Source organism: Lepisosteus platostomus, chromosome 9 (assembly GCF_059453375.1).
Source record: "Lepisosteus platostomus isolate fLepPlt1 chromosome 9, fLepPlt1.hap1, whole genome shotgun sequence".
NCBI lineage: Eukaryota > Metazoa > Chordata > Actinopteri > Semionotiformes > Lepisosteidae > Lepisosteus > Lepisosteus platostomus.
The window spans coordinates 24,291,964-24,315,295 of NC_142619.1; the positions used below are offsets into that span (position 1 = coordinate 24,291,964).

Here is a 23,332-nt window from a genome sequence, read left to right on the forward strand (position 1 = left end):
TCCCTTAATTAATCAGATAGTAATTGGGCATTTTCTGTGCCAGAATCAGTGCAGTAGAGACTTGAGCATCTGTTGCTATTTCAGTATTCTCAAGCAGCTATTCAAAATGGAACAGCATGAATTTAAATAGCACAAGACTGACAAAGCTGTGGTCAGTCTTCTGATTAGAGCACTTATTAGCAGCTGAAAGTGCTGCTCCAAAGCAGGCATTGATTTTTCTCTGCCCAACAATCAGCACAGGGCTATTGGCAAATCTTTATGTACAGAATATAAAACACACAACGGTCCACTAATGGTCTGTGAGGTATGAAATTCCTTATTTCTAAAAAAGGAAAGTAGTGTTTTGTGAAATGATCAATCCAAAACCCAAAATAAACTGAGAAAGAAAGCAATAAGGTGGAGATTAGGAAATGCTCTGTATTGTGCTCAGCACATGAACTACAGTACCTGATATGTGTTTATGTGCTTTCTCAGAGTACATCATTACTCTTCTCCCCCAAGTAGTTGACTTAGAGCTGGTCTATTCCATTGGAAGAACCCTCTTGTAGAGGATGTTGTAAATTAACACAATGCCAGACCTGTGGGCTTCCTTAGTGCTTTATAGACAGTCTGAGTGTTCGCCTACTTCCTTTCAACAGAGTTGGATAATTAGGGATTAATTTTGTGTTGTCTGGAACTCCTCGACTGTCTCTAGATGGAGGAGAAGAACAGGCAGCTGCAGGAGCGTTTGGAGCTTGCAGAACAGAAGCTACAGCAGACCATGAGGAAGGCGGAGACTCTCCCAGAGGTGGAGGCTGAGCTTGCCCAGCGGATAGCAGCCCTGACAAAGGTAACAACGTCAGAGACGACAGCGCTGCACATGCATTGCAAAGAGCAGGGACTAACGGAAGATTAACAGTGGTGATCTTTATCTCCCTGTGCCGAAGGCAGAAAATTTCAAACGGCACTGTCTGCATCAGATTTCATTGCTGGTCTTTCTCACATAGGATCACATCAGACGCCAGAGAAAAAAAACAACAAACGGTGCTGCTTCTCTGTAATAAAATATTTTGAATGGAAATTTGGATTTCTGCATATTAAGGTAAAATAATGTAACAAAATGTGCAAAAGCAGATGGGTACTGATTAATCAAAGAAATGTATTGGCCTTATTTTCTGTATTCAGCATCCCAGAGGTAAAAATGAAGTTTTCAAAATAAGTTACCATTCTGGCATTCATCAATTTCAATATTAGCTTTCCTAAAATCATCTGCAGTGTAAGACAACCATTAGCATTTGGACCTGGTCTTGAAAAAATAGATTTAAAATTGTGGATGACAAGGTTTAGACGTGAGGTAATCTTAACTGGAAGTGGAAATAGGGATAAACATTGGCATAACTGAAAAACAGGCATATGGCATTGTTTGAGTCATTAGCTAGTTTGGATTAATCAACTAGAAACACCACTCAAAGGGAGGCTGGTGACTTCAGGTACATGTGAGCAATCCTCAGTTTTCCTGAGTTCAGAAGTTCTAGGAAATCTGAGACTCAGGATACAGTGTACCTGATATTTAGGGAGTTGTTGACTACAGGAATTATAGGATAAAATTTAACTTCATAGAATAATCTGCAAATGTTCATTTAAAAACAAGTCTCTTATTAAATTAAGATAGAAATGATGTGCAAAGCAACATTTGATACAAATTAGTAACAGCAATAACACCAGCACAATGTTATTATCAGAAAAAAAATCAGGACTTAAACTTAAAATACCTATCACATTATTCAAATTCGGTGAGGATAAATTTCAGCTTTCTGTTTTCATTTAAATTTGCCAGAATTTTATCAAAGTGTTGTCTAACCTTTTCTAGTGTCTTTTGTGAAATGTACTGTACTGTATAATCATCATATAATATTGTAACAAAAAGCCCATTTTTAATTTTTATTTTGCTATTCCATGCGACATTGTTACTGGCTAGACCACACTAACACTGACTTTCCACACCATTTAAAGTGAAGCTTCTGCATATCGTCAATAATCTTCATATCTAACACCTTCTTAGCCTGTGATATGCATTACAAATTATGCTTTTTGATGAGTTCTTAACATAAATGCCATGTTTACCTCTTCTTTTGTCATTCTGTGCTATAATTGGGTGTGTGTATGTGTATGTCTTGAGTTCTGATTCTTCGATTTGTCCCTCTCCTTTCCCTCGGGCTGTTAGTCCGATCCAAGCTCTTCTACCTCATCAGATGATTATCAATATGTTATGGAAGCTAAACTCCAAGAAATGAACTCCATACTTAGGAAGGTAGTCCTACAGGACTTTACTTTCTATTGCTAATTAGAATCCATCAGATTTTTGTTTCTGTTGTAGCCAACCATTGTGAAATTTAGCGCTTTAAAGAGCTTTTTTCTATGTCAAAAGAAGGCAAGTTTACGTTCAAACTGTATGGAAGCTGCATGCTACATTTGGCTGTTTTCGTTGCTCATAGACCGAGTTGCTGATGCTATGTCATAAACAGGCCTCTCGAGCTGACACATATCAAGCAGTGCTGTTCAGCTGCCTGTTTGAATGACCTTTCTTTCCTTATGCTTTACTTTTAGTTGTTATTCTTTTTTCTTTTTTTTTTCGAACTTAAGTTTGCAGAAAGTAGTAGCTCGGCTTGTCTGTCTTTGTCCTACCTCTGTGACATTTCCCTGTCTTTGCGGTTTAAATGTGAAGTGTTCTCTCTCTTGTTTGCTGTAGGCAGAAGAGAGGCATGGAAGCATTGAGGAACGCATGCGCCATTTGGAGGGGCAGCTGGAGGAAAAGAATCAAGAACTGCAGAGGGTGAGTGGCCTTGAAACGCCATGTAATGTAACAAATATGACGTAAAGCACACAGCCACAGAACCAGCAAGTACTGTAGGCTGGCTCTTGGTGTGGTGAAGAGAGTGGGCACTGCATGTGGGCTGTAACGACCCAGGCTGGCAGCTGTCTGATTACAGCTGGTGCCTGAAATTAAGTGAACTTTAGATAAGCTATAGTGTCATGTACAGTATAGTACTCAGCTTTTGTTTCCATCACAGGATAAAGAGTTGTGCAACTCTAAGATGAGCCTTTGCTTAGTAAAAGTGTGCGGAGATCTTAATAACCTGTGTTCAGATCCACCAGCCTGGCAAACTTTTTGATTTTATTTTGCATAAAATCATGTAAGCAAAAATGTTTCAGACATATTTTGAAAATATTTTTTAAAATTTTCCAACCATAGGTAAATAGACTGTGACTTTTTTGGAAATATGTAGACAGTTGAAAAAAATGATGCAAAGAATCATCCTGGACTATAGAACTATTGTGCTTGTATAAATCTTCCGTTGTTGAAGGTAGCATGTGGAATGTTTATTTACTGTACATGGCAATGCAAATCAAATTGATCAGATTAGAATGTGTGCTTTGCTGGTTTCTTAGAGCTCTTTTTTTGTCCTTCATTGTCATAATTATTTTAGTATTTTAGTATGCATTATTATAGTGGATTAACAAGGTTTTTCTGATTTTCTTGGTTAAATTGTAAGGCTTGCATTGATCTCTGTTAATTATGCAGGCCAGGCAAAGAGAGAAAATGAATGAGGAACACAACAAGAGGCTTTCTGACACTGTTGATAGACTTCTTACTGAATCAAACGAACGCCTTCAGCTCCATCTGAAAGAGAGAATGGCTGCTTTAGAAGAAAAGGTAACAAGGGGGAAAGTACATATTTTATACATTTATTTAAAACTCCAACAACATTGTGGCATTTTGGACTTTAGTATTGTAGCCTGCAGGCAACAATATCTCTCAATTAATTGTATCTGTCTGTAAAATACAGTAAGTATCAATTATTACCGATTCTATAGAGTCTTCATAACTTTGGTATAGTTTTATATACTCTGTTAAGCACTTTTTACATCAATTTACATTTGGACTGCGAATGCTATCCTTCTACAAAAGAATATCCATAATTATATAGGAAGCTGTATTTTCATTTAAAGCTAGAGAATAATATTTGACCAAGTTGTACATTTAAACACAGCTAACCATAGTCTTATTGCACAATGTTTAAAATACATCTGATATTAGATATCTGATATACAGTATAGTTTGAAATTTAAAGCACAACATGGAGCAGTTATGAAAGCAAAACTATTTTTATTTAACTGTGTGCTATTAGAAGTCTCCCTTCAGTTTTTGAGTTGTATGAAAGTGTTAAAAAACATTAATTCTTCTTTGTGTCTGTGGTTTATTGTACATTATTCTCTTAGAGAAATGAGACATGAACATCAAAATGACATTTCTGACAATGACTGACAGTAGTTTATAAACTGATCTCCTAATATGACAGATGATTTAAAAGTTTATTCTTATATTTTTAAGCTATTTTATATTCACCTCAGATATTGAGTTCCTACAGTAGTGTTCTTGGTCATTGATTGTGTTGTATGTACTTTTAAAAATAACTGCTGTAAAAGGTAAAGACAAGTTTGTCTACAATTTCTGTACCAGAGATTATGCCATAAATTATTTTTTTTTAATCACTCTCTTCACAGAATGTTCTAATACAGGATTCTGAAAATTTTCGAAAACAGCTTGAGGAGTCACTCCAAGAAAAAGTAGGTCACCAGAACCATATAATTAAAATATTTCTTCTATTTTTTAAAAAAACACATTAATGATAGGAATATAACATGTTAACATGTTTTTGTGAAGTGATTTGGTAGATTTTATATCAACAAAATGCATTGTTTATGGGTATATATTATATAAGGGACTGAATGCAGTACAGTTTTTTTTAATTTGTGAGCAAAGATATATATATATAACATAGGCATGATCACTACCAAAGTCACAGTGAATGTGGGCATTTAAAAACATAAGAAAGACTACGAACAAGATGAGGCCATTTAACCCATCTAGCCCATTTGGTATTTAGTAACAAATTAATCTGAAGATCTTATTGAGCTGTGAAAGTAAATTTAAGCTTTGGCAACATGGCTGGGTAGCTCTTTCCATACTCCAAGAGACCACTTCACTTGCATAAAGAAGTGCTTCCTGTTTTGTGTTTTCAATGCATTTCATGTAGTGCCTACTTGTGCTATCCACTGTACTCGTTCATGCTTCATTGTAAATACTGTAGACATTCAACAATGAGAAATAAACCAGAGGTTCACTTATTGTAAAGTTATGACATAACTGCCGTATTGTTTAGATTAAACATGAAAAATCTGATAATTTGAGCCACAAAGCATAGAAATCAATTGCGTCAACCCCAAATCAAGTGAATGTGAAGTGAAGGGAAGTTTAGCCACTGTGAAATTCAGTGGCATTTTTAGTTAGGATTTCACTCCTTCTCTGTTATGTGTTTTATTGTCTCTTAGTAATTTTATGTTAAATATTAATGGTCAAGGATACAAATTTGTTTTCTCACAAAACCCACACAATGGACTTTGTTAAAAGATGTGAAGATTTTAGTAATTCAGGGATAAGAGAAAGATGTCAGGAACCAATAGGTTGAATAGGAGGATTCTATGCCGTGAACCCTGCAGAATGCAGAGTAGCGCTGGGTAAATATCCGAGACACGTAATCCAGAGGCTAGGTCAGTAGGAGAAGCAACGAATCTGGTTACCAGAGAAATCCGAGAAAAACAATCCAAAAACGATATCCGAAAGGCGAGGTCAGAAAGGAAGGAGTTTAGATCCGGGAAATCAGTCGAGAAGGTCAAAACGCGCACTAGAAAAACCCTACAGGACGCTTCTCAATGGTGAGCATGGTTTGGAGAGTGAGAGAGGTTTAAATACTGAAGGGAGAGAGACGTGATTAGGAAATTGGTTCAGGAGTGAGAATCTGTGGCATCTGGTGCACAGGGGGAATGTGGTGGGTTCAGTGGGAATGAAAGCGAGAAAGAGAGGGTCTGGGAATGCCATGGCGTTTGTGAGGAGGAGTGTGAGTCGTGACAACCTCCAGGTATCACTTGTTGCTTTCAGAATTATGACTTGTGTTCATCCCTCTGTTTTTTTAAGGACCGTCTTGCTGAGGATATAGAAAAGCTGAGATGTGAACTTGAAGCATTTAAGATGAGAGCTGGGCCACTAACAGAACCTGCCTTATCCAGGTACATAGAAGGAATTCTAATATAGTGTAAAACACATACAGTATAAAGTGCAAATTACAGTACATTAGAGTACTGTACTATGGGTTGAAAGAACAGAGAGCTGTGAGTTTTACCCTACAGCTCAAAATCCTCAAGCTGAATGGAACAAAATTTTCTAGAATAGTACGATACTGGGCAGGGCAGTGACTCTGCGGCTAAGGATCTGCGCCGGTTCGTATTCTGTGGCCGGCAGAGGAATCGTGCTCTGTTGGGCCCCTGAGCAAGGCCCTTAACCCTAACTGCTCCAGGGGCGCCATATAAATGGCTGACCCTGTGCTCTGACCCGAAGTTTCTCTCCCTGTCTGTGTGTCTCATGGAGAGCAAGTTGGGGTATGCGAAAAGACAAATTCCTTATACAATAAATTGTATATGGCCAATTAAGTTATCTTATAAGTGAGGCACACATACAGACAGTATTATTAACTTGAGATTCTAATGTTCTGTTGAAGGATGACACTGTGTTCATAAACATTCTATAAGCCTTTGTTAGAAAGGGGTGGATCTCTCTACTAGTTAAATACCTTTCGAAAAGAAGGGAGGCTGACCTTAGTCTTTCACTTTCATTAGAGACAGTAAAATTAATGTTGCATTGTTATTCTAATGGTCACTCAAAGTGTACAAAGAACAGTATTGAACAGATCGCGTACAAAGAACAGTACTGAATAAAATGTTCAACTGAGGAAATTGAAAGTACAAATTACTGGAGTGTGTTTCACTAGCTTTAATATCTGTTCTTTAGGATATCATGGTTAAAAACATTAACCACATGCAGCTTCCCTTTATTTATAATAGATGGTTTTCTTGCCAAAAAGTAATTTGTCACCTGTGAGGTTCTTTAAAAATTTGACAGTGAAAAATCACAAATGCATTCTGTAGATGGCTGAGGAATCTGTCCATGTCATTAAAACATGGTTTATTCACAGATAATATCAAAAGCACAGTGGCAACCATTTATAGAGTAGAAATGAGTAATGGTATCTCAGTACATAAATATACCTAAACATTTTGTTTTCATCTGATGATCACAGGTGAGTATATAATTGACTATCATATTGTTCTGCTATGCTTATAAAAGGTCATTAATATAAATATTCTGTTATGCTAAATATGTGTATCATTGCTTATTCTTGCTCTCCTTATCAACAGTCAGCTCCTAGCAATTAGTTTTCTTTGTGACCTTGGTCACTGTTTTTTCTTGATTCATTTGTCTTCTGCTGAACATGAGTGGAGATTTTCTATTTTTTTTCTAGTGAGCACATAAAAACCCATGATTAACTTTCAGAGCCAGCATATATCATAACACCATCTTCCAACATATACTGTAATCGTAATGAATGTGTCCTGCCTAAATCACTTGATGCACAGTGTGAGAAAAACACTGACAGTAAGAGGCCTTCATTTGCTACAGTACTGCATGTGCAGCAAGCGTTTAAGTATGATTTATCTGTTATGGGTGTTTTTATATAGTTTTATTCAGTATTGTTACTGCATTTTTTTACAATATGTTAGCTTGTGTTTTTTTTTTACTTCTGTTCACTTAGTCTTCTGCACTTTAAAAACATCATCCAGTGTAACAGACATGCTTCCTCTTTGCATGAGTAATGCATGAGCAGACTCTTCCATCTTCTTTTCAGAGATTTATACAGTTTGGTATATTGTTGAGAGAGGTTTCAAGATGTTTTTATGGTGCTTTAATGTGCAGGTAGCCAAATCCTTTCTTCAGATTTGATATAGAACTTTAAGTCAAGACAAAAAGTTCTGTGCTCCAAAGTTAATTATTGATAATAATACTAATAATGTGTCTAAAAGCTATCAAATACAATGTTCTTGTATTAATCCTGAGTAATGTTCAGCAGGTCTCATTTGGACGCATCAACAGAGCTGAGATACTCCATGGGTTCCCTTGCAGACACACAGTCTGATCACTACAGGTCTGCCAAAGTCATAAGGAGGCCAAGGAGAGGGCGAATGGGTATACGGAGAGATGAACAAAAGGTGGGCTCTTGAATGTCTGCACTCTGTTCTAGTGCGCTGTTCTTCCACAGGCAGTTTCAATGTTAGCATAATCATACAGTATGTACTCTTCTCTTTATTTGTTTCACACATTCTCACTTTCACATATACAATATGCAGATATATATAATTCAATGCTACTTTTTGATGTAAACAAACTATAGTATTTTGCTCTACTTTTACAGGTAAAAACGCATTGTACATGGTAACTACTGTATAATTATAATATTGTAATGCTCCGGGGTTCACGTGGATATGCACCCTCGCCGCTGCCGCCTCAGGTCGGCCCCCCCACCGTCGGGGGCTCGAACCCGGGCCTCCAGCGTTACTCATCAGGGACCCAGCAACTTGAGCTAAAAGAAAATCTCCCCTCAGCCCAGTGGCTGTGGTCCCTGCTATTCACAGGGAAGGGTAGTGACGTCACCGCGCTGGTAAGCCGGCTCTCACAACCAATGGTGGCCGTATGCGTTACACTCTCCCCCGCTTAATTCGTCGTCCTCGGCGAAGGGCTATTACATCCCACTCTGACACCAATGTAGCGCTCTCGGGTTCACATGGGTATGCACCCTCGCCACTGCTGCCTCAGGTCGGCCCCCCACCGATGGGGACTCGAACCTGGGCCTCCGGTGTCACTCAACAGGGACCCAGCCAGTTGAGCTAAAGGGAAATCTCCCCTCAGCCTGATGGCTGTGGTCCCTGCTAATTACAGGGAAGGGCGGTGACGTCACTGCGCTGGTAAGCTGGCTCGCACAACCTGCAATGTTGGCCGTATGCGTTACAATACAGTATATAACTACAATTTTGTTATGATACAGGAGGGAAATATTTAGAAAATGGGGATTAATTTAGTACCCCTTTATTTTGCATGATTTCTGACATGAAAATATTCACCTGGACTTTGAGCATTGCAGTACGATATTCATTTGAAAGTCTGTGCATCCTACTGCCTGCCTGTTTGAATATGAGTTTGTATCCATACATGGAACTTACCTTCCCCCCATAGATGTGCAAAACCATAAAAGTAACTCACTTAACTACACAGTGGTTAAATTGTAGCTGTTGATATTAACATAATCCACATTAGTAAACATAAAGATGAAGACCGTAAATCTGATACCAGTTTCAAACAGTAAGTCTGCCAGTATCCTTTGCTTCAGCTGGTGGTGGGAAATTTAGAGTATGTATGTACTCAGACAGCACTGCTTATCTGCATGTGAATTTGAATGGAAATAACATAGTCCAGAAGGAAAAATATTTATATAAAAGGCAAATGCTTTTGTGCCGTCTTAATTTACACCCATCCATTCTAACCTCCTATTCCAGTTCAGAGTTTTACTGTGGAACCAGAGCCTATCTTGTCAAACAACAGGTGCCAGACACCCTGGACAGACTGACACAGACACAGACACGCTCCCACTCGTATCCAGGCCAATTTTTCCAGAAGCTAATTCACCTAACCAGTATGTTTTTGGACTGTGGGAGGAAACCACAACACCCAGAGGAAACCCACATGAATATGGGGAGAATGTACAAACTCTGCATACTGTAGATGGCACCCAAGGAATTGAACCCAGCACCCCAGCCCTGTGAGGAATCAATGCTAGCACCTGCCCTTAATTTATATTTACAATTGAATAAAAAAGTGACAGGAAACATTTTTTCTCTGCCATCAAACTAGGTAAAATGCCCTATTCAGTTGGTATTGTTTAGCAAGCAAAGTCAAAGAGACTTTTAACCCAGGTAATATCCCTAAAAATTTTGTTGACTCATTGCATTTACAGTAATAATGAAATACAAAAAAGAAAACTCTAAATGTAAAAACTGAGATGATGACTTTTAAATTTGATGCTTCATTTCAAACTCTGCTTAGTTTAAAACCAGTTAATTGGAAAAAAAACATGAAACATGGATGTTCATGTAAACATCCTTGGACGGTTAAGAACCTTGCAACATTAAAACATATTTTTATGTGTAAAGTAAACATTTCTTTGTTTTTCGGAGCTTGAATTATTAGAGTATATTGGTGTACAAATCAGCTTTAAAAAGGAAACAAATCATCGTTCTCTTCCAGGCCAAGTCGCTGGGGGAACACGAGTGGGCCCGTTCTCAGCCAATCAATGTCCTTGGCAGCCACCACTTTGAGAGCGACACTGAAATGTCTGACATTGATGATGACGACAGAGAAACGATCTTTAGCTCTATGGACCTCCTTTCACCTGGCGGCCACTCTGATGCCCAGACCTTGGCCATGATGCTGCAAGAACAGCTAGACGCCATCAACAAAGAGATCAGGTTAGCTCCTCCACACACAACATCTGTGCAGTTACTATATATGGGTATCGAGATTGTTCAGTATTACTTAAGTCAAAACTCAATACAGCATTATAAGTGGAAAATTGTATTGTTACACTTTGTAGAAATTGTTATTCCTTCAGCAACATTAGTTACCTATACTTATTTGAGCTAAATTCCAGATTAAATCCCCCCACATGCTGTATAGTAATTTTACTTAAAAGTGCCATTATACTAGCCTTCAAGCCAAGCCATTATTTTGAGATTTAAATGTTCACTGGTGACTCATAGCAGTTAAAAGAATCAAACAGGGCTAATTTGTCTTTGTTTTTTGTGCTTTTCTGCTAATGCCACCTGGTCAGATAATTACAATTTGTGCCTTCAGATTCTGCGAAAAATCAAATTCAATTAAACTGAGACTCTTTAATTAGCAGTACATCTTTACCAGGTTATACTGGTTCACATATTCACAGTTTATTGACTGGGGACTGTTCTATTAAATAGTGCAATCAAAGAGCTTTCTGTGAAAATTTGAAATTCTGTACAGCTGAATAAATATTCTCATGCTGAATAGCTATAATAGAAGACAAGAGCATAGGTCTTTTCATGAAATTAATCAGTCTTCTAGACAAAGATTGAAGTTTCACTTGAAGCTAAAAGCATAAGTTAGAGGAGTGGTCAAGATTGTGGTCTTCTTTTTAATTCTATGTATTGACCCTTAACCCAAAATATACTTAATTATATGATGATGGAATAAAGAATAAAACTGCATCATTCTCTAGAATCCTACAGTGTGTATTCCACAAACAAAATCAACATGGCATGAAGATAGTATGTTTTTTGTTATTTAAAGCCTATAAACAGGATAATATCCAAGTTGGGATATTGGGACACCTTGTCAAATAATGTTACTCATGACACAATCCTATCTACCATTTGATAGAATGCTTCATCAAATTTAGAACAGGTATCCCTATATCACAATATTTAGGTATTATATTTTAAAACAGTTCTGAAATGTAATGTAAAATGCTCATAGGCTGTAAGAAAGTAAGTACTAAAAATGTCACTATAGCAACTCTGCAGTAGCAACTGTACTGTACAGTATCTTGATGTACAGTATTGTATGCTTTGATAAAAGCCTATAATGAGCCTATAATAAGCAACTGTATGTTAATATATGCTTTGATAAAATACTTAAATGAGGACATTGTAATTTAAATGTAGATGTTTTAGGCAAAACATGCATGACATGCACTCCCAAGCATACTAGCATCATTTAACTGTATGGTCAATAAATTGAAGGCTTAGTTATGGTAATGCTCTCCACACTTTAGTAGTGGGTTTACTGTTAAAAGGACTAAAAATTAGATCTTGGATCCCTTTATTAGGCCACTTCCTGTTACCATCAGGGATCATAATGATTTTCTACATGCGGAAGACTACATCCTTCCCTACGTCTCTATAGACAATGTCGATGAAGAAAGTATTTAATGGGATTGGTCTCCAAGGTTGCCAGATTCTCTGTTTCATCGTGCAAAACATGCTCTCTTTATTGACTTGTACATCTGTGAGAAGTTCTCCAAATACAGTATCCAATTTAACTACTGCTTTGATGCCAACATGTTCCAGGAGATGCAATTAGACAACTGTTCTGGCATATGCTTATACAATTTTATATTAGAAACAGCGCTGGAAAGTGTGTGTATATTCTTGCAATTATGTATATTTGTTTATGATTACTTTATATCCAATTGGAGTCCATAGAAAACAAAATTTTCACTACATATAGCCATTTTCTGAGTTAGACTATTATAACACCAAAAACAGGTTCCTTTATTGAGCCTATGGGATTTCGTTTTCAGTTCATTAGAAAGAATACTGTATCTCCTGTGTGGTTGTGAGAAATGACCTACTGTAGCTTCTTACCCTTTTCTTCCTTCTACTATACATTTAATTAGACAGCCCTTTGGGTCTCCTAAGCTGTTTCCAATGCAACTGTGGATAAAACTAAGTAGAAATGATGAGAAGAGTTCAAGTTAAAATTCTTTTTGAGTATGAATAAATCCACCCTTAATCAAATCAATCATTTAAATAAACCTCTGCTAAACAGTACTGCAATGCCTAAGGGTTCTCATAGAGATGAGATCAAAAAAAGGATATTGTTCACTTTTAAATGCCAATGTACAACATTGCTTCTTTCATACTATGTTGGAAAATCAATTAGGCATACATTGTAGCTTTATTATGTAGACTCTTGACGTTTACAAGAAACAAAGACAAATAGTTAAACAGTCATTATGAGACAGTAAAAGGACTGTAAATGGGAATTATGAAAATTTTGATTTGTTTGACTAGGAAAAAGTTTCATTTTGTAGTGAAAATTATAAATTAGTGTGTGACCTACTGATTTGTGATTCCAAATATGCTCATATTTTCATCTTTATTTTCATGTTAAAAAAGAGGTTGAAAATGTTATACATAGTTCATTACTGAATAGAGCATTGATAAATGGTATAACCTACAATTAAACCAAAGATATGTATAGATTATGGACAAAAAAGCAGGAATGCCAATGTAAAGTCACATAACAGAACTTGGGCTATCTTGTGCAGCTAGTATGGCCTTTTTGCACCTTAGCATACTTGATTCTTGAATTCTGTAGGAGGACTATGGACACCGTTCATCCATAAGAAAGTCAATCAACTCACACCTGGTTGAAGGCATCCCATAAATGCTGCCCTGAAATGCTCAATTGGATTCAGATCTGATGACTGAGAAGGTCAAGGCAGATGAATAGTATCATTATTATGGTCACCAAGCCACACATGCTTTGTGAATGGGACATTGCCATTCATGAGGATTAAATGTAACAAAGGGTGAACATACAGTACAGTAGTCACTCAGTACCATTAAGATTAGCATTGACCTTGCCTTCTATGAGAATGAGTGCACCTTAAGCACATCAGGAAAACACACTGCACAACATTATACAACAGTGCAGCAGAGTTCTTTAGGTTGGCATCACACATTCATTGTTTTGAGTGCATTGTGAAGGATGATTCATCTGACCATATCATTTTTTCCCACCCTTAGTGGTCTACTATATTTACTCTGTGAACCAATAGACTTGTAAAGTGCATTGTGCGGTATGATGAGTGGTTTGTGAACTGCAACCCAATTGTGGTATCCAGCTCTGTTCTCAGCAGATGATTTTTTATTAAATTGTCCATTCAAGTCCGTTCAAGTTGAATGCCAATTCAAGATGAAATTTGTAGTTAATTGATCTGGAGTTGGCAGCCAGGGTCTGCCCAGCATTTTGATACATAACCCTAAGCAAGCTGGAATATTATTTTCTTCTTTAACGTATGAGCCACACCTGTTTGGAAGCCCTTGTTTTCAATATTCTTGGTGTCTCTCATTTAACCAGGTATTTTACTTTTTGTGTTCACTACCTGTATATAGGGTGCAAACTACGCTGCTATATACAGTAAACTCCTTCCAGTTCTGAGGATTTTTCGGACAGGTGACAAACTGATATGCAGTGACACACAGCCTAAAGCAAAATGATTAGGTCAACAACACTATGATACAAAATTAAATTAAGTCATGTAATATAATAATGAAATGTAAATATGGTTAAACAAAAAATATGGTGCTCACCATCCCCCGACAAAGCTTTAGTAATGTAATAAAGTAATCCTGGGCACTTACATATAAATTCACTTTTAATTGTAACGATCGTGGACTTCAGTACGGAATTGAGCAGGCGTAGGACTCAGGGAATGGGGTTGAACAACACATTTATTAACTCAAACCGGGGAAAGGTACACACACAGGGACAGGGGTTGCAGCGCTGCACCAACAGTAGACTAACACACACTCACACACACACGAAGGGAGAGACTGTCTCCCAGCCTCCGTCCCACTATATACAGTCCCGTAGTCCCGCCCCCCCGGCGCTGTTCTCAGCCCGCCTTGCGTGCGCATGACCAAAGCGCCCTGCGTGGCGCTACAATATAACAGTCCTTAAGTTCTTGTACGTTAACACTTAAGGTCACTCAGGTTCCTGGGTGAGAGGTGCATGCAGGATTCAAACTTGCGTTATAGCCAAGACTTAATTTTTTTACTCATTGATTTTTTTTAGTTGCTTTAGGTTTCCAAATACGTGAAGGAGTTTACTGTATGTTGAACCTCATGGACCTTTCAAATATTGGTTTCTTCACTAAAACTGAGATGGGAAGAAGACATGTACAAAAATGTGATTATGCATTAAATCAATGGAGACAATTATTTGGATGTTTTTTTAGAAACAATTACTGTCTGTTCTCAGGCTAATTCAGGAAGAGAAAGAGTCAACAGAGCTGCGTGCAGAAGAGATTGAAAACCGGGTAGCCAGCGTCAGTTTGGAAGGGCTGAATTTAGCTCGTGTTCACCCTGGGACATCAATTACCGGCTCAGCAACTGCATCTTCCTTGGCAAGTTCCTCACCTCCAAGTGGTCACTCAACACCCAAACTGACACCTCGCAGTCCTGCCCGAGAAATGGATCGCATGGGGGTCATGACTCTGGTATGTAATGTGCTGCCTGAAGAAACACCTTATAAAAATCAAAAAGCAAAAATAAACATTTCTGACATAAAGGAGCTTTTTGTGTACAATATGCAGGTATACAGTACACAAAGGATAAATAGTTTGAGTGTGTACTGTATATTGACTATACCTAACCAGATATACTCCATGTGTATTATGTATGAATGGTTGACATAATTACTGTAGGTATAGATTATACAGTATATTAAAAGTTTGATCAACCGAGGAATCAAAGATGAAAAACCTTTTCACAAGAGGTTTCAATCGATATGAAAAAAAATCAGATTTATGATTATATTAACAAATACTTAGTACAGTCTTTAGTTTTATAATTATTATTTGAAGTTGTTTTTTAGGTAATATATAGCAACAAATCCAGTTAAACATATTTTAACATGGATGGATGGAATAGAAAATATAATTTTCACTGAACAAAGTAACTTTTATGCAGTTATTTTTTTCATGAAGTTTCAGCAGTCCACAAGCTTGGATGGAGTACTGAGGTAAATACAGGACTGCCTTTACAGTTCAGTGTCATTATTGAAATGCATTTTTAATTAAGGAAAATTAAATAGAATATTCATTATTTCAAAGATGAAGCACCACATTTCGACTCTTGAAATATAATATAAATGAGGCAATTTTTATATAACGTAATTAAAATTACTTTTAATTAAAAGTCAAATAATACAAGAATGTTTTGTACTTACTGTACGTACGCTAAAATTGTATTAATTTAATGATAATGTTCTTGGCTAAAAAAAAATAGTACCAAGACTTCCATTATGAACACTTGTTAACTTTTTAATGAATTTATGGAATGCTCTCTAAGTGTTAATTATACATTAGCTGATAAAGTAATTAAATGTAGTGTATCAGATACTTTATTTTACTTTTTTTGTTGAGATGTGAATCATAAGTGTAGTATAAATAGGAACTAAACCACAATGTGAAAAGAACAAATTCACATTTAGAGTAATTGACTCTGATAATAGACAATTGCCCAAAGCACATATTGACATGTTTTTAGAGAGGTGAAAGGGTTATGTCCCTTAGTGATGATTAATGGAGTTTAGTGAAACAATTCATACTGAATCATTAATGTTCTTTGTTGAGAGAAGCTGAGATAAAACTGACCTTCCCTAAGCCTTTTTCTTCCTTATTATATGGTGATATAAATGCATGGCTGAAATATTTATTGATTCCTCTTGAGCTTTTGCTGAAAAAAGAGCAGTGGTACATATTTACATAACTAAAATATCAACATTCAAAAAGGGAATTCTTACTTTGATTCTGTTTTACTCAAACATCATAAATCCAATAACACTGATTCTTGTTTGAGTTTATTCGGGAAAATGAATATATAAACTGTCGTCTGTTTTTGTAGTTTGTTTAGAACGTACTTTCTGTCTTTCTCAAATGTTTCCAAACCTTGGACTAATGTGCAGGTTTGTAAATTGAATTGATTCATGTTGCAAGAATTTAAAACTGACTTCTGAAGTTGAATAACCATTTTTTAATGTGTACAGAAGTAAATGTGTATATATATATATATTTTATTTGAAACAAATTAATATAATTTCACACTGAATACCTGACTTCCTGGGTTTGCTTTAATGCTTTAAAACAGTGCTGATATTTTGATGGTTTTATGTTAAGGGGTATTTGAAGAAGAATTGTATTTCCATTTAACACTGTTAAAAGTAAAAAAATCTGTTTTTCACTTTGTTGACAGAAAGCATCAAAGGGAAATTGTTCTATAATGTTTTCAAAGTCTGAAAAATGCTCAGAGAAAGTTGGTAATGAGACTGAAGCAACTAGAAGGGGAATTTAAGAAAAGTAAATATCAGTGAACAAACTCCTGTGGAATTGCAGCAAAAGCTGAACAAATAAAGCATGGCTTCTTTATTTGAATTCATTTATCCTTCAAGAAAGTTAGGGCTTCATATGTAACCAGTTACAATTATAGAACCTAATTCCCTTGCTGTTTTTCTTGCTACATGAACAGCAGTGCAAATTAATGTGTTCAGAAGAATGGGTTATTCAGTTGCCTGGTACCTCCTAGTTTCTGACAGTTCTATGACCTCCAGCTTTAGTACTGTAAATGTCTGTTTTTTCACTAAGAATTTTAATTTGCTTGTGCTAACAATATCTAAATCCACAGTAACACAACCAATGAAACATGATACATGCATTAGTATCAAGAATATTTCACTGGCAGTTTGGCTACTATTTTTCCTTATTAACACTATATACCGTTTTTTCAAATACTTCCTGTGGTGTTCCATTTTGTGAAATGACAAAATTATGCATGCACATTGATTAAACTTACAGTAATATTTTATTCAAATCCTGAATGCAGTAACTGTATAAGTTGCTGAAACTGACAGCAAAAATAAAGAAAAAAAATGAAATATGTTGATTGCAGGGAAGCACAGTGGTACCAAGATTAGCTTTGTAGTGCTGAGGTCCTGGGATGCTATATACTGTACGTGGAGTTTAAATGTTCTCTCCCTGTTCACATGGGCTTCCCTGGGTGCTCAGAGTTTCTTCCACAGTCCAAATACATGCTGCTACTGTAGGTTAATTGGCGTCTGGGAAAACTTACTCTCTGGCTCCCCTGTGACCCTATATTGCATAAAACCATTACAAAATAGATGTTGGTTGCATAAGTTTTCAAATCCATTAACTCAATATTGGATTTAAGCACTAAATATGCAGGAATTACAGTCACAAGTCTTTTTGACTAAAACTTTATCAACTCTGCACACAAGTTTGGTGCAATTGTTGCCCATTCTTCTTGGAAGATTTGCTCAAAATTTCTCATGTTGCTTGAGGATCATCTACGCCCAAGTCTTTTCACATATTCTTAACAGAATTTAAGTCAGGACTTTTGCCACTGAAGGTCATTTATTGCCTTATTTTTAAGCCACTTCAGTGTAGCTTTGGCCTGGTGCTTTGGGTCATTGAAAGGTGAATTTTTCTTCCAGTTTTACAGTATGTCTGAAGTAGTATCTGCCAGTATTTTTCTCCATCTAGACAAGCTTCCAATTCTTGTTCATAAGAAACACAACTATTAACACGATGCTGACAACAATGTGCTTGACAGTAGGGATGGTGTTTACTGAGTGATGGACTATGTTGGGTCTGCGTAAATGCAATGCTTTGTTTTACAAAGTTACAATTTAGAATTGTCTAAACACAAAACCTTTAGCCATATTTGCAGTATCACTTAGGTACTTTTGTACAAATCTTTTTATGATTTGAGTTCACAGAAATATTCAGTGTTTTTTAAATGTTTTATGCTCTTTTCTGATGTGTGCCTTTATCCCTGAGCTGTTTTAAAAGTGTCTAGGTCTTCATGATTGAATCTTTGCTTGAAATTCAGACAGGCTTATTTATTCTCAAATCATATGGACAGACAGAGACAGAGGCCAGACAGACAGAGGGCACCCAACTAATTATGTGGCTTATTTTCATTATATTTTCTTATTATGTGGTAATTTGGGGCACCTAAATTGTTTTAGGTTCACCAGAGTAAACAGTTTGAATACTTAATAACCCGATCATCGAATTGTCATAACTGTAAGTGTCAAAGCAAAAAAAACGTGAAAACTGTGCAAGAGTCTGGAAACTTTTGCCATGCACTGCACGTTCAACTCATTGGCAGTAAATGGGATGGGATACCACTTGTTGGACTTTCTCTGTGTGTAAGATTTGCTCTCTGTGAAGAATTGTCTTGTGTGAAGGACATGCTGTATAGACACCTTTTATTTTTCACAAAGAATCTGACAAATAGGCTGAGTATGAATGCTGTTGTCTCACATACAGCATATAGAAGTCTGTAAGAAGGATCAAAAGGTGAACTCTAAGTATATTGATCCTAGAGTACCAGCTTTTCCAATGCCATTTAGGATACAAATAGATGATTTAAAAATATAAAAGATGCTCGTGAATAACAGTGAGCAGATCAGACAGGAAGAAAATCACTCTGTCAGTCTGATCTCCGTGAGGTCCCCTTTTTTTTCAAAATAAAGCTCTTTTCAAATCTTCACTGAACTACACTGGACTCTTTGTATCTCATCGTACTAATGTGTTCAAGTATACAGTATGCCTTTTGACTGTTTTGTTTGAACGGTACTGTGTAAAATTAAAATGCCATGACAGTCTCTGTTCCTCCTTATTGAAGACCTCCATGGCTTCATTGATTACCCTTTGTTAAGGCTAGAAAGGCCTAATAGTTATATTACTATAGGCTTAGTATTTTTAAGAGGAATATCTTTTTTATAATATCTTCCCATGATTAATAGTTTCTATTTTTTCTTCTTTTATCTGTCTCTTCCTGCTTCTGCATTGCAGCCAAGTGATTTAAGGAAGCACAGAAGAAAGGTACCATTTTTAAATTTACAATTCAATTGTACACTTTCATGTATTCCGATATATTGATATCATAAATATAGCATTTTACTTCTGTACTGTATATAGCTAATATATATTTCCTTTGCAATTCAAAAATAGCAGGTTCATTTTAACTAGTATTTTATCTAATGAGAAATATGAGTGATGGCTAGTTTTTTACATATATTACTTTAGTTAAAATATATAATATTAAATAACATTATTTATGGCCTTCCATTTACTGTATATGTGTTTGCAGCTGTGAGTTATACCTTCCTAGAGTCTTTACTACTTCTTACTACCAGAATGTTTTTTGAAAATATGTAAATTCTTGCTGCTTTATTGACTGTCATGGGCACCTCAGACCTGGTTTTGATAATGATTTGACCAAAACATCTTGAATCATCTTGTAACATTTTTACTATAAACTAGATTCATGAATGTTCACCCTCTTAACCATTTATTTTAATTTATGACTTGTGTTCTTCATTATTTTTATCCTTTTCACCTCTTCAATATCTAATGACATACAGTACCAGGCTGCAAAACAATATGTCTTTTGAAGGGCAGGTTAAAAAGAAATTGAAGAAATATGGAAACTGCTCAGACACTACGCTCTATGTTATAACTAACTGTAGCTGAAAAGTTGATCAACACATTTGTCTTCTCCCGAATTGACTATTGTAATGCTGTACTCGCTGGGCTATTTAAATACACACTGAACAAACTGCAGTATGTCCCAAATTCGGCAGCCAGAATCCTGACCAGGTCTAGTGCAAGTGATCACATTACACCTATCCTGGAGTCCTTGAACTGGCTTCCTGTCAGGTTTCTACATCATGCTCACCTATGAGGCTCTGCATGGCTTGACACCTCAGTACCTGTCTGAGCTATGATTGTCCTACTCCCCACCTCGCAACCTTTGCTCTTCTAATTCTGGTCTCCTAACTGTCTTCCAAGCCCATCTACATTCTATGGGTGACAGGGCCTTCTCCTGTTATGCCCCTAAGCTCTGGAACTCTCTCCCCAAGGATATCAGAGAGTCACGTTCTCTAAACTCCTTCAAATCCAGACTCAAAACCTTCTTCTTTAGAACAGCCTTTACTTAACTGGTTCTGTTCTTTACCCCTCTGCTCCTACTGTATTTAGTACCACCATCTACTGTCTCCTCTGTGTATTCTCATTGTGTTTATCTTGTGTATTTTTTTTATTGTTGTTGTTGTCATTCTGTAAAGCGCTTTGAGAGGCCACCTTTAAAGGTGCTATATAAAATAAAGTTATTTATTTATTTTATATATAAAGTTATAAAATAAAATTATTATTATTATTATTATTATTATTATTATTATTATTATTATTATTATTATTATTATTATTTCAGAAGGGATTTAGCCAAACAAAAACCGTGTTTCATCCTTCAGATTGCAGCAGTTGATGAAGATGGTCGTGAAGACAAGGCTACTATAAAATGTGAAACTTCACCACCTCCCACACCCCGACAGGTGCGAATGACACACACTCTGCCATCATCTTACCACAATGACGCCAGAGGGTAAGGGGTTTAAAGAATCTTGCTTGTAACTACTTTGCATGTGGTGTTGCTTTGCTTTCTGTTAAAGATCAAATTGCTACCCAATAGATATGTTTGAACACGAAAACTGGCATGTCAGTTTTCTCTTCGATTTTATATTCTGTATTGCTGTGTTGTTTGCGGAATTGAGGGATGGATAGATGGATCTATAAAGTTTCAAAGGGTACAGTCTCACACTCCAAACTGAATACATCATTGTAAGGTAAGCATTACCTCAGTAACACTCTAGAGGTGTCACACTATTACTGACATGCACACAATACATGCCTGAGCAGCAGTAACATGGGCTACCATAATCATCTTAGTGGAAACATGCAGTCTGACAGATTTGTAAATATTGCAACTTTACTGTGAGAGAAATACCCTTAGCACTTTACTGCTGAGAGATTTGTTTTCCCATGGAACACGTTTTGCTCTAGTCTGAACTTTTTGTTTAGAAGTATTAGCTGATTACTAAAATTGTACGTACTGTAAGCAGCATGTTAGCTGGTAAATATGAGTCCAGTCATGTTGATATAAAGAATTAAGAACACTAACCGTCTTGATGAATTTGGAGGGAATGACACTACAACATTAAAAGTACAATTGCAAACTAATTGATTAATGCACCAAGTTATTTTCTTTTTGCTTGAATACAAAATAACAAGGTTTCAAAAGTATGCAGCTCCACGTGAAGTTGTGAATTTGTTTTCATTGGCTTTTAATAAGAGAACTAAGAAAATGCATTAAAGTGGTACAGTAGCTATTCAGTCGTGCTCTGTTTTTACAGTTTATCAGCAACTTTGGAGGCAGAAACCGGTGCTCTCAGCAGTGTCACCAGCAGCCAGGATTCACTTCACAAAGCTCCAAAGAAAAAAGGAATCAAATCTTCAATAGGACGTTTGTTTGGAAAAAAGGAGAAGGGCAGGCTGGGACAGCTCGGCAAAGAGCTTGGGGGGCCAGGACAAGGTGGGTGTACCTACCTCGGAGAAATACATGCTTTTCATTTTGTTAATAATGGTTTTGAGGAGGTATCTATTGAAAGCAAAGTGAATTTGAAATGATTAGTCACTTTCTTGATGTTAGTTTAAAGAATGAATAGGTTTACAGAAAAACCTGAAATATATTTCAAAGAATCATCAAAAGTTGATCAATTAAAAATGTGGTAGTAAAATACAAAGACCCACTGGTATGCCATACAACAACAACAAAAAAATGAATTAAATAAAACAATTCAAAATTGGCAAAAATAATGCTAAAGTATACAAAAAAATAAATTTAGTAAAACACATCCATCAAACAGAATTTACCCAGTTAAAACAGAATCGCTATAATTCATATTCAGTAAGGTGCCTTATCTTGTGTAATTTATTCCTCACCTTTACAAAGGCTAATGATTGTCCAGGGACCATTAAAGCCACTGAAAAGCTCCTGAGAACATAAGAATGGTTACAGATAAGGTCACTCAGCTCAACTTGCGCATCTGGTAGTTAGTGGTTAATTGATCTAAGGATCTGATCCAGACGTTTCTTAAAAGAAACCAGGGTATCAACTTCAGCAACTTAGCTGGGTAGCTTGTTCCATACTTCCTAAACCCTTTAAGTAAAGAAGTGCCTCCTGTTCTCGGTTTTAAATGCACTTCCACATAGTTTCCACTTGTGCCCTCCCTAAATTAGTCCACATTTCTGAAGAATTTATAATAGGTTAAAGAAAAGTGTAACAGAGTGGCTGTTTGTCACTGTGTCAGCACCATTTTTCACACTGCGAGACCAGTGCCTTTTGGCTTTTCTGTTACCAAATTTAGGATCATTGCAATTCTGGAATGAGACTGAATAATATCCCATGTTTCTGTCATTACACAAATCTGGAGAGACTGTAGCGTGAAGACTGTGGACTGGATTTTCAGCTTCTCATTATACCTTATAATTCCTCCATTTGAGAGCTGTATCATAGATGTAAGTCAGTTAATCTCTGAGATTCTGAGTTGTTATGGTTTTTTCCCTCCCAGGAGAACACAGAGTACAGTAATGTTACTAAGGAGGGAATGTTTCTTTAGAACCAATTTTTCTCCACCTGACCATTACCCTGTTTAGGTTTCCAAAACCCTTTACTTGTGGATTCCTCAGCTCAGGTATCCCTATACCACCACGCTTTGGCATACCATGGCTTTGTCCTTCATGAGCTTTCTCCCTGAGTCAGCCCTTACTCAATCACATTAAACTAAATCTAACACTCCTCCAGTTGATATAGAGAAATACTGTGTCTCAAGTTCTGCTCTGGGATATGGAATGTTTGCTTCTCAGGCATGTCTCAGTATTAC

At 36.5% G+C, this 23,332-nt stretch overlaps 1 protein-coding gene across 16 annotated transcripts in view; it reads left to right on the forward strand.

The window, feature by feature from the left end:
• The window catches only part of ppfia2 (PTPRF interacting protein alpha 2), a 308,407-nt gene that overhangs the window by 253,163 nt on the left and 31,912 nt on the right, over positions 1-23,332 (forward strand). For 10 of the 16 annotated variants that reach the window (XM_088647226.1, XM_088647230.1, XM_088647231.1 and 7 more), the window contains 11 exons: positions 695-829; positions 2,729-2,812; positions 3,563-3,694; positions 4,546-4,608; positions 6,017-6,108; positions 8,001-8,142; positions 10,232-10,452; positions 14,786-15,023; positions 19,404-19,433; positions 20,864-20,994; positions 21,803-21,981. In XM_088647226.1, coding sequence (XP_088503352.1) covers positions 695-829; positions 2,729-2,812; positions 3,563-3,694; positions 4,546-4,608; positions 6,017-6,108; positions 8,001-8,142; positions 10,232-10,452; positions 14,786-15,023; positions 19,404-19,433; positions 20,864-20,994; positions 21,803-21,981 — 1,447 coding nt within the window. The remainder of the gene's footprint in view (positions 1-694; positions 830-2,728; positions 2,813-3,562; positions 3,695-4,545; positions 4,609-6,016; positions 6,109-8,000; positions 8,143-10,231; positions 10,453-14,785; positions 15,024-19,403; positions 19,434-20,863; positions 20,995-21,802; positions 21,982-23,332) is intronic. The other 6 variants (XM_088647227.1, XM_088647232.1, XM_088647242.1 and 3 more) reach the window with 1 other exon arrangement.